Raw genomic sequence first — 12,679 nt, 5'->3', positions numbered from 1 at the left:
ATTAGCTTTCCATGCACTTGCACATGCAAAGCAAACCCCCCAAAACTCCCTTGCAATCATCATAGCATTTTTTGCTCCTCTTTTCCATTAAAAAAGAGGCCAGATGCTACCTATTCTGCTCGCCTTTTCCTTCACACAGAAACGCATCTCCACAGCGGCTCCATAGTTTAACATTAGCTTTCCATGGCCCCCCCGTTCCACATGCACTCACACAACTCAACTCTGTCATGCAATCATATCATCTTGCTCATCAGTCCGTCTCCTTCCCATTAAAAATTCACTCATTGTCACACCCATCTTAGCGTTCCCTCCCTCTCATGCAGACACACAGGACCTGCCCTTTTGCCCTTCTTAATTATGTAAGGCCTCTCTTCATTTCCAAAAAATAAAGAGAACCCATTTCTTGAATTTCGAAGACTGCATTTGGGTTTGCTTTACTACTTCTCATTTCTTGCCATTTGGACTTGGCCCGCTTTTTTACCACTTTACACACGTCTCTAATTATCGCCTCACACGAATTTTACTAGTGAACGTCTCTTGCTACCGACATGAGGAAGGTAATCTGGAGGATTTTCCAGGAGCATTTTATACGCAAGTAGAGAAACAAATGTCAACAAGGCAGCCTTTGCAAATCCAGCCCAGAATATGGAATCATACTAAAGAGTTAATGTAATTGAGAGCTGGAGTAATCAGCTGTGGAGCTGATTGCTTATCAACTCTTCAAGGAATGGAGAAGCTCTTCTTTCCCAATGAGATGCCCATAGCCCTTATTCAGCATTTTCATGTTAAGAGGCCACATTCCTTTTCCTATCAGGTGTATGGGCGTTCTTTGGCAGCTGAAAGACCTTCCTTCAAGAAGTAAGACCTTCAAAAGAGCTGGATTGATCATGAGGCCTCATAGACTCTTTCGTATAGAAGTATCTTCTCAACGGTGAAGCACTTGTGCACATCTATGTCGGTATTTTTTTTTGTCACCGCATGTAGAGTGCTCGATACATCCTCATAATGTTGCAGAGAAATCTGGCTTGTGAGAAGCCTGCCCATTCTATTCTCACAACTTATGTACAGAGCCATGCCACCATAAATCTTGGCAAATAAAGGTCAGTTTGTCTCTATCATGCTTTAGGAAAGACAAGACGCTTCCTGTATGTCTTTCCAATGTTTCTTCGAAGATGGCAAACGGTACGAGGCACTTTAGGTGGGGATCAGTGAAATGGTTGCTACTGAACCTGTTGATTGCAGCAGTTTATGTGGGGACAGGAAAATTGTCGGAGTACCTTTCGATATTGAAATCCCAAGCGTCTCCAATATGGGTACCCTCAGGCATTATGGTTGCTGCTGTGCTCATTTTTGGATGGAAAGTGTCTCCTGGAATCCTCTGTGGCAACATTGCAACTAATATATGGTACTTCCAGAGGCACAGGCCGAGATCTCTCTTACCTGCCTCCATCGCCTTTGGTGTCTTCTCTGTGGTTGAATCGCTCTCGTGTGCTTGGCTCCTAAAACATCCTCTGTGTTATAAGAATGGATGCTTCAGATGGCAGGTAACATTTGTTCTTTACCCAAAGAAAATTGAAAAAAACTCCAGTTGCACATGCTTTTTGCTGGCTCCTAGAACATAATTGATGGACAATCACAACTTCATTCAAAGTGTGCTTCGCATCATGCTTATAACCATTGGGAGCTTTATTGGACCTCAAATTGGGGCCTATCCATATGGCCTTGCAGATGCATATTTAACAGCAAATTGATATTTGTAGAATCTAAGTATGCCAAACAAGGAAAGTTACACCTGTGTTGCATGAAACGTTTCCAAACAAGAAGTGGTGACCTACAAATTGGAGCTTGAAACGGTACCTACAAAACCTAGGAAACATCAGGGTATAATCAATCGCGCATATGCAAAACCCCAAGGTGATGAACCTTGGCACCCATATGAAGTGACTACATAGCCTCACCGGTGTCAAATTGTTATGCTGTATCACTCCTTGTGCAAGTTGCGATGCTTAGTGCTTACAAATGAGCATGTGCATGTGCAGGCCTCCCCAAGCTGTTCATTTCCAGCATGTTTTACAAGGAAGGCCCGTTACCTTTATGGTTCTATTAGTTTCAAGTAGAAATGCCAGGAGTAGGTTAAAGTAACAAACTTGAATAGGTTGAAATAGTAAATTTCGATACGAGCCAGCAGTCAACTCGCGTTTCCCCCCGTTTCTCACAACATCGAAATGCCTTCCCTGCTTGGGAATGCAGAAATGCTGTTTAATAAATACAGGTTTGATTGTTAAAAGAGGCTGGACTAAAGCAAGTGATCAACGAGACAGTAATGGCATGAACAGGTTCAAAGAGCAGGTAGTCTTGTGAGTTGCACTCAAAGGGCAAGCCCTTGTACAAGGCTTGCGGGGGAATGTGAGCAATTTTCAAAATGACGTAAATGTTTGAAACAAGTTTTGCATTTTTTTGTTTTCGTTTCTTGTTTTAGGGAGAGGGGGGCAAAAGGGAGTATCCTTGGTCATTACCACACTGCAACAGTCTTTAGATGGTTGTTAGTTATCTTCTAATTGACACTGCAAATCCTAGCTTCCAGTCTGGATAATACACATGGTTTGAAGGTCTTAAACAGTTTCGTTGACATGCCTTGAATATTAAAAACCTGTTTTTATTAGGGAAAGGGATGTGGTTTTTTCATTATTTCTGGTGGAACTCTGTGGATGAAACTTGATTACATTTGGATCTGTTCTAAAGCTGATGGACTTTCAAACTGTAGAAAAGCTTCCAGCCGGTCCATTTCTGAGGTTTTCTTGTTTTCGTCTCAGGATGCTAAAGAGGGCACTTCAACAATCGACACATTGCATGATGCTTTGTGGCTTTTCATTGTGGCACCAATCACGACTGTCCTCGCTGGGACTGGAAATGCTCTTGTTCTCTCATCTTCTAAGATCTCCACATGGAGTCACTTCATGCAGATTTGGCCCACTTGGGTTCTTGGTGATTTGGCAGCTATTCTCTGCTACACGCCTTGTGTTCTCCATGTATGGAGTCTTTTCGAACAAGATTTTAAGAAATGCTGCTGGGGCAGAAGCAAACCGATTAAAGTTTGCTTGCCAACTGAAACAAATAAGTGCCTTCCATCAAGAGACCTGCTAGAAGACTCATATGCTAATAAGAATGCATCTTTTAAGTTTTCTACAAGTGCACTACAAAACAATTTATTAGCAATGCCCTCTGGCATATCTGCTAATGTGGATAAGAGTAGGTACATTAGTCAGCGTGTTGACATAGAAGACAAAGATACTGTTGACATTGAGATAGTTGTACCAGAAGATCTGTCGGTGACCAAGATGAGCTACAAGGAGGGCTTTGTTTCCCATCGTGCCAGTTGCTTTGATAAGATCATGAAAAATTGCTGCAGAAAATGCAAGCTTGAAAGGCGAGTAGCAGATACTCAAAGGCAGCTAGATCTATCCAAAAGCGTTGATTTTACTAAAGCCAATGCGTGCTTTCAAAATGAGCAAGACAGACAGGGTAAAAGACGTGTTACATTGCCGGTTGCTTATGAAGCTTTGTGGGGAGGACAGGACTTCTCCATCAAAAAATTTCTTTTGAGACTCTTTGAGTGTGTGGCACTGTTTCTTCTGTTGATTATCTTGTCGATGTTTATCTTCTTCAGTCTTGGATCTCCACAGAATGAGTTTGTGAAACATCTGTCGTACCTGGTTTTTCCTGTTGTCATTTGGGCATCCTTTCGGTTCAACCGTGTTGGCCTACCTTTGGCAGTTGTGGTGGTAGCCATCATTGCTAGTGGAGGGACTGCAAAACACCTTGGGCCGCTGTATCATGATGACAGTACCGATAATTCTTTACTCCAGGTAAGATCATCTAATGCAAAGCTTTGCTGCAGTCAGCTAAGAAATCTGATCTCTGCTTTGTGATAAAATAGTTCTAGTGTTGTTCATTTATACATCTTTTGTAATACATTTAGTGGATCTGGTTGTTCCTTGATTCTTTACCGTTTTCATTGTAGCCTATGACCAAAAAAGCACAAGGGTTGAGGTTCGTTGTAATAGAAGTTCAGTACTTAAAGACTGCATTTTGAAATTGATGATGTGATAGAGAGTTTTTCGATCCCGATTGTTTCATGATCTTGAATATCATTCTGAGCTACATCTAGATCTTGGCAGTATTCGGTGACTGAATAAAATAGTGTTTTGATTCTGTTCAATACTCAGATTGACTGAGAAATGAACTGTTTTCTTTTAGCTGCTATAGATACAACAAGGCTTTATCGCAACGTATTCAGGCACAAAAGTGTTGACCTGAGAACTTGGGACATGTGCAACTTCAAGGTGAGGTGTACGCACTTTGCCAGCCAAGTTTAGAACAAGGACTGTTCTTCAAGTTAGGTTCAAAAGGAGGAACTCAAGCAAGCTGAAGCTAGTTTAGGCATTGTAGTATCCGGTTACATCCATGACCTATTCACTTTTAGGCATTGAGTGTTGAAAAGTGTTTACTTCACTACTTTGAGCTGTGTATGTATACACAATCGACAGAAATGTGTACCTCCCTTTGTCAGTTTGAAGGTTGTGCTTCAGGCACATGTAAGCACTTTCTACTGTTGAGGTTGTCTTCTTTGGTTTTTACAAAATAGTCCACTGGTAAGTTCAATTTTGAAAATAAGAAGAGTGGCATATTATTTGTGAAGTTTTGGCGGATCACCTTTTGTGTGAGAAAAATGCTTCTTGTGCTGTTTTCTAGCTTTGGAAGAAAGACTCAAGATATAAATTCTCTTGCAGCATCGTCACTTCAGATGTATGGAAAATCTGTCTATGGTCTCTCGAGCTCTGGATAGAGGGCTTAAAAGTTATTCTTCCATTTGGCACTAGATTCCTGTCAATTTCCCCATATGCAACTAGCAAATATGATCTTCCAAGAGCATCAATAGTTTTCTTGTATTTTTTTTCTTTAATCTGTTGCACCCATGGACTAATCTCTACGAAGGAGACGAGAGCTCAGAATTCGCATTAGGGAAATTGAATCCCTCCGAGTAGAGCTACCTCTCATGATGCATGGAGAAATGTAGGTGATGTTATGAGAGAAGAAATTGTAAGGTGCAGTGGATGTGAATGTTGAACTTTGCTCAAGATGAGTGCTCTGAACTGTGCTCAAGGGTTCCTTTTACTTACGGAAGGGAGAGCCTTCCGTTTCTTTAGTGAGAGAGTGCAAATGATCACAAACAAAGTGGGTAAACAGTGTGCATGAAGGTGCTGAGACTGAGAGATAGAGATAGAGAGAGAAGAATACGACACCAGAAAAGTTGTCAAACCCTCCTCCAAGGGCCCCTCTCTCGATGGCGAGAGAAGTCTTTGCTATTGATTGCACAAATCTCTACAATGGTCTTGCCGACGATGTCAACAACGATGACGACGAGACGGGCTGAAAACTGAAAACGCTAAGGGCTGAAATCTGCAAATCTGCTATCTGCTGAATTTTGACTCTATGTCGGTGATGCCGGCGATGCCGACGATGCCGACGATGCGACGATGACGAGTTGAAAATGCAGATGCTGAAATTTGCGAATAGCGGGCTGAATCTACAAACGCTGGCTGATCTGACCATGCGGCGAGGATCTGCTACGGGAAGGTGAGATCTGCAAGGTTCGGGACTTGATCTGCGGTGTCTAAGTGCTGAAAACTGAAAACGCTGAAGCTAGGGTTGAATCTGTCGCCGGGAATCTGCAAAACGCTAGGACTGATCTGTTGTTTGCAAAAGCGCCAGACTGATCTGGGAGTTCTGCAAACGCTAGATGCTGCAAAAACGCTAGGGAATCTGCTGTGAATCTGCTAACGCCGGGCTGATCTGCAACTGCAAAACGTTGGGGCTGATCTGCAATGGCTGAAAAACGCTGGCTAGTCTTTGGGGCTGAAAACGCTATGTTCTCTTGCCGGTCTTGCTGAGAAGGTGCATTGCCAGATGGTATCTGCTGCCTCTTCTGCCAGAAAGTGCTAGCGCTAGCTTTTCTTATATATTGACTTGGCCAAATTGCCCTACCCAGTTTCTCAACAAAGTCACTTAATAATAATAAGTGAAAAATGGCTAAAATAGGGAAAATAGGTTTTGTGCACTGTAAAATACTCCTGGTGGGTACTGACTGTAATTTAATTTGATGATCATGCTGTGTGCAACCAGAGGATATGCATCTACTCTAAGTGTCTGGACATGCATGGCCTGTGAACAGACTCACAAAGGTGCCAAAACACTTCCTAAGCTGACCTGATCCCTTATCATGAAGTAGCTTGTCCACATGCACATAGGGTTAGATGTGCACGTGACAAAAATTCTATTAATCAAGGAGGAGAAAAGAATTGTATGTAATGATTGAAATATCAGGGAAAGTTGGATTCAAGGAGGTGTTGGAGAATGTAGATGTCCTGAAGGAAACTAGATCATTGAAGGATATTGACAGAAGCGCTCGTTGGTCTCCTTGAGTGAGCTAGCCCTTGTTATGGCCTCCAAATTTAAATCTTATGCCCAAAACATACCAGTTCCCCAGTTTTCTTGATTAGCCTAGTCAACCTTTAGTTAAAAATGATCCACTAGGTCGTCTCGATTGCCTCGATTGGTTGTGCAATGTCACGGCCGCCTAGGTCGTTTAACAAGTATCAATATATGGTCAGTAGAAATAATGAAATAAAGAAAGATCTGTTTAATTTTCTTAAAGGCCAAAATGGCCCATGCGACCATAACAAAGTACAAATGGTGATGATGTTTCTCACCATAATATGTAACAAGAGATGAAGTATAATTCTAACTAAATCCCTAGCTAGAATTGAAATGAAAAAGCTCTTGAAGGACTCTAGAGCTGTAGGTATAACTGGCAAGTCATAGTAGTTGCCTTTCCTTAGCGTAGTGTGAGTGTCTCTATCAGGGTTGGCTTTGATAGGGAGAGACCTTTGCATCACAAGGGAATCGTTGATCCAAGAGACATTCCAGAGTTTGCAAGTAGATGTATCCCTGTCTTTTGGACATTTCCACATCACCCGGGGAGTCCCTCTCAAAAGTAGCCGTGGAGGACATCATCTAGAAGGCCATTCATTTGAGATCATCTTATGGCATGCATGGAGTTTGGTACAAGTACTTCACCTTAAGTAGAAGGGGATGTCATGTGCACATGGTTCAATGTGTCACTTGGACATGCTTCATCAACTTCCAGAGCCAATTCTATACATATCTCTAGATATGAGTGTCTAGAATCCTAGGAGGATTAGTACCGGAATTTTTGTGAGCTTGCTTGCAAGACGTGTTTGTCCGGACGGGGCCATTAGATTAGGCTTTCCATTTTTGGAACCCTCTTGCATAAATGGTTTGTACATGCATTTTGACAGATGTTGTTACACTTTGGTGGGCATCTAACATGACGCGCATGTCGGTCTAGGCTAGCAGAACATGTCAGTAAAATCCTTTAGTCAATAAATGGTTCATAGAACAGTGAGCTATCACTTGAAAACTCGTGTGTACGCACATTTGCACATTTTCCCGAGCTAGCACAATTTTCCTGACTTGGCACTCAAAAATCAGTATAAAGGAAGTACTTCAGCCAGCGTTTTTTCATCAGTTTCAGCCACGTCAGCAGATCAGCCCAGCGTTTTTGCATCTGCAACCCCTCCGTGTTGTGGCCTCCCATCATGAGCACAAGCTAGATCAGCCCAGCAGCCCAGCGTTTTTGGATTTTCTGCCCTTTTCCTCGCTGGAAAAGCATCCCGTTCACTAATGCAAAGTTCTTGCTGCAGCCTGGACCTTCGGCAGCCCATTGAGCCTCTTCTCGGCCATTCCCTCGCCGAGAAGAGGGAATGGCCGAGAAGTTCTTGCTGCAGCCTGGACCTTCAGCAGCCCATTGAGCCTCTTCTCGGCCATTCCCTCGCCGCATCGAGTGCTCCCATCGCTGTCCATCATTTTCTCTATCATCAACTGCCCATTCCCTCGCCTTTGGTCTCTATGATCTCGCGGCTCATTAGAGCCAAGGCTTCAGTACCACGTGCTATTGTACGAGCAGAGCTAGCTGCCCCCCCACTGGTGGTTGAGGCGCTCACCAGATCTGTCTCCTTCATACACCGCACATGGGAACTTCCCAGAGACAGATATGCACGCCTTGCACTTGAGTCCTCTCGACAATTAGCCATGCAGGGAGATACAGCATGCTGGTACGGGGAGATGACATCATGGTTTCAGGCGCATGGGTTTAGCATAGACAGATTGCCCCCCTTCCAGTACTCACTGGATGCGCCCTCTCTGACTCTTACACAGTCCGAGATAACCAGGCTCATTCGCCAGGATTTGACTCAACTAGACACCAAGAGGACATGGATACAGCTAGCACAGGAGCTAGGCACGAAGATGGCTCTATACAGAGAGCATCTCCTCCAGCTTACGGAGGATGGTTTTGTGACGACGCCCAGATACATGGACACCCACTTGTCTCATGGAATACGATGTGCTATTGGCCAGATACGCACATCTTCACACCAGCTGCAGATTGACACCGGGAGATACAACGGAATACCAGCAGAGGCCAGGACATGCCCCCTGTGTGACATCGAGCCTGAGACAGAGTTGCACTACACATGCCATTGCTCCGTCTACTACGAGATACGAGGCCGCTTCCATTGCTTGTTTAGAGAGGGCTTTGGACCATTCTCTAGAGTCATGCGGTACGAGGATCAGAGATGCCTGGGTTTGTTTTTGCTCGAGCTGCGCAGACAGAGGCTAGCCAGTTTCAGAGACAGACCACAGACTTCTTTAGAGCTGCCACTGGACACCCGGAGGAGTTACTACCACAACAGAGCCCGTCGCTTTACACCAGAGGCATACTGATCGACCGAGCGACTGAGCTAGGGAGATCCAGACGCCCATGACTGCGGAGGACTACACAACATCGACGGAGACTGCATCAGAGGATTCGGGTCACTTTGGCTCGACATGCACGACGCCCGGTCAGACTACTGACCATGGAGGAGATTGATGAGATCCGCCAGCGACCGATGCTGGATCTCCTGTGATCTAGCTATCCCAGCTAGTTGTTTAGCTGCTTAGTCCAAACCTAGCAGTTTAGGATTCCATCGTATTTTATTTTGTCATTGCATCAGAGGATTCGGGTCACTTTGGCTCGACATGCACGACGCCCGGTCAGACTACTGACCATGGAGGAGATTGATGAGATCCGCCAGCGACCGATGCTGGATCTCCTGTGATCTAGCTATCCCAGCTAGTTGTTTAGCTGCTTAGTCCAAACCTAGCAGTTTAGGATTCCATCGTATTTTATTTTGTCATTTTGTCATTTTGTCATCTTGTTACTCTGACTTTGTATCAGATCCACCACATTGTAACTTTCTGGTCTCATAGGTCACTTTGGCCTTTTGAAGACGTTAATATAACATTTCATTTCATCTCTCTCTCTCTCTCTCTCTCTCTCTCTCTCTCTCTCTCTCTCTCTCTCTCTCAGAGTTGGAAACGAGTCTGAGCGACGAATGGAAGGTGAAACAATCACACACAGAAAGAGAAATTTTTATCCAGCGTGCGATGTGCATCGTCTCTCTCTGAGCAACGCGCAAGTGGAGAATCTGTGCAGTGTGCAGGGAGGATCATCTGAGCAGCATGCAGGCTGACGAGATGCTCTCTCCCTCGCCATGTGTGGACTGAGGAGCTTCCCCTCTCGCTATCTGAACTGAGCAAGTCAGGTTGACGCACTGGCTGAATTGAGGAGTTGCCATAGTTGGCTGAGTAGCAGGTGACGTGACGGAAGCAATCACGAAGCAGCTCCCCCTTTTTCCCGTGAAGTGCAGCAATAGCCATGAAGCAACCCCCTCTCTCTCACGAACTTTTGAGCCATGAAAACTAGAGTTGGAACAACGCCCGAGTGCAACGGATGCATTGATTGAGGAACTCAAGGGACAGCTCGCAGCATGTAAAGGTAAATTGGATGCAAATGACACATGCCAAATTGGTAAAGCTGACCCACATTTACAAGAGGAAGTGAAAAAGCTGAAATCACACATAGAGAACGGCCTGAAGGCATGGACAGATGTAGTCAAACAACATGAGGAGAACATGAAATGGATAGAAGTGACAAAGAAATAAAAGGCCAGCCCAACACCCTCCTCCCCAAGTATCATAAATGATACAATGGAGGAAGAGAAGAGAAGAGAAAAATACGAGCTTTGAATGTGCGAGTCGTGGGATGGAAAGAGGACAAGACTTCCAAAGATGATGCTATCACCCTATGCGTGAAAATGGGGGTGGACGGTGTCGTGCCATGGCACGTACATAGTGTGAAATAAAAGCATTCACCTCACTCTTGACACTTCTCGATGTATGCAAATAAAAGCAATCATGTACATATTGTGATATATGTAAGCGTCTACTGTGGTCATTATCATGTACATACCTATCTGGGGAGTCGTTGCCCCGGATGTGGCGCATTTGCGTGCTTTTCCACTTGATAAGATGCTTAATTTGGTTTGACAATGTACATAGTCCAAGTGTTTCATTGTGGTACACTCATCTCACCTATAAAGATTGATGCGGGCAAAAACTTTCAAAAATAGCAGCTAGCAGGCGTCGTTGCAGAATTGCATGGAAAGTGACCCAAAATGGTATATTGATGGAAAATGATGCTTATCTAGGCTTTTTATGCTTATGCGAGTGATCCCACAAATTTTGGGATTTTTCTGACTCCGTTTGGGATTTTTCGCATAAAAAATGGCAATTTTTTGGGTCAAAAATGAGCTGAAAATGGCCTCGTTTTGGTCCAAAGTGGCAAAATGGCCCAAAAATTGACACATCATCTCATAATGCCATGGGGAAGAGAGAGAAGGGGGCTTTTTACAGAAAAAACCTGCAATTTTTCTCTACTGTTCAATAGCTTCCATGGTTGCCCAATCTATGTGTGCTGCAGTCCCGTCTCTTCGCAATCTTGTATTCGAGCTTGTGAGGGAGTGAATTAGGGTTTCCCCTTATCAAAATGGTGTTTGGGCGTCAATATAGAAGCTCTTAAATCTCTACAAAATCAGAAAATGGTCATCGTGAAGGTGGAAGCTTGAGTATTCCTTTCAACTGTTTGATGCTACGACTATGTAATTGGGGGCGAGGCTACATGATACAATGAAAGAGGTTTGGGTTTTGATTGAGAATTGTGCTTGTATGAGCATGGAGGTTTCATGGTTGAAACATTAGTGTTTTTCAATGGTCTTTTTAAGTGAAATTGCATGTGATTTGATGGTCCTCTCATCATACTCTCGACTACGAAAACAAGCAATTTCCAAGCACGATAGGAAAGAGGGTTTGTGACTTTGCTGTCACGAACGCTCTTAGATTCTCTGTCAACCTTAGAAAGAGGGTTGGTGATTCTCCATAAACGCTTTCTCGCAAAGGGTTTGTGACTCTTATCACGAACTCTCACAGTCAGAGCTTCTGCACCTTCCCAACTAGGCCGCATACTTTCCGACATTTCTGGTGGACCTGACGCGAAGCAGCTGGGGTGGGGGTTCAAATACTTGTTTTGAAAGGTTTAATTACAAATAGTTAAAGCTATGGATCAACAAGAGCAACAAGGCATGCGTTTTGATCAAGGCACAATGCAAATGTTTCAAGCATTCGCCATGTTTATGCAACAACAACAGGCTGCAGAAAGAAGGGAGGTGTCAGTAACGAAAGCCCTTCAAGCTATTGTGAACAAAATGGACCAATTTGAAGGGAAAGATGTCACAAAGTTTCTTTGTGGTTATGTAAAGGAGATGGAGCTACAACGGGTTCCAGAGGTGGACATGATCGTAGTTTTGAGCTTGTTGTAGTCCCCGAGATTAGTGACCATGTAAGGAGAATCAGGGAGGAGCATGGAGAAGGTTGGGAGAAATTCAAATTAGCCCGAAAGGAGAAATACTTCATGGAGGACTCTGAAAGGGTTACAAAAAGGACCTTCTTGGAATGGGTTGCAAAGCCAAAAGGACTTTCCATCACCGAACTGTTGAGAGAGTTTGAGCGGCGCTATGCTCAACTGTCAGGAACAGAGCAGGCTGCTTTGGATAGTGAAAAGACCGAATTGTTCCTTCAAGCTACAGGTCATGAGCTCCAAGAAAAGCTAGAGCTACTCCTTGAAGACAAGAATACAGAACAGGGTCCGAAGGCTGAGTGAAAAGAGGTTGAAGATGCAGTCTCATTGCTTGCTAAGAGGCAACGTCGTAGGGACAAGATGGTGGTGAATGGTACTACCTCTCCTCCTAGCACGTCAGAGATTCCACCAAAGCCTACTGTTGTGAGTCCAAAAGGTGACAATTCAATGCTTGATGAGCTTGTTAAGGGCATGCGAGAAATGAAATTAAAACTAACAAGGCTTGAAGAGAAAGGAAAACCTGCTGCTGCAGGACAAAAATCCCAAAGCAAAGAAGGATTTGTGCACAGATGCATATGGTGTGATGGCATAGACCATGGCAGAAGGGATTGTGATAGCTTTAGTGATGCCTTAAAAAGAGATCTTGTGTTTTTTAAGGATGGCAAGATCCATCTGCGGGAGACAGGTATGCCATTAGGAACTAACTTTGGAAAAGGAGGTATGCGAAAGTTAGTGGAGGATATGGCAACTAGTCATGCTATTTCTACAGTGGAGGCTGCTACCTATGGGGCAAAGATAGAG

The 12,679-nt window shown here is 44.0% G+C and overlaps 1 protein-coding gene across 1 annotated transcript in view; it reads left to right on the top strand.

The window, feature by feature from the left end:
• Positions 1-858: 858 nt before the first annotated feature.
• Positions 859-12,679, top strand: part of LOC147437115 (osmosensing histidine protein kinase SLN1-like) — a 42,445-nt gene continuing 30,624 nt past the window's right edge. Inside the window, exons 1-2 of the mRNA XM_086486707.1 lie at positions 859-1,544; positions 2,814-3,866. Of these exons, the coding sequence (XP_086342833.1) occupies positions 1,173-1,544; positions 2,814-3,866 (1,425 nt within the window). The 5' untranslated portion in view covers positions 859-1,172. The remainder of the gene's footprint in view (positions 1,545-2,813; positions 3,867-12,679) is intronic.

The sequence above is a fragment of the Adiantum capillus-veneris genome, chromosome 17, assembly GCF_014529385.1.
Source record: "Adiantum capillus-veneris isolate H3 chromosome 17, ASM1452938v2, whole genome shotgun sequence".
In the NCBI taxonomy this organism is placed as follows: Eukaryota; Viridiplantae; Streptophyta; class Polypodiopsida; order Polypodiales; family Pteridaceae; genus Adiantum; species Adiantum capillus-veneris.
Note: the sequence above shows the minus strand (reverse complement) of the source record. Positions and strands in the feature narration are given on the sequence as shown.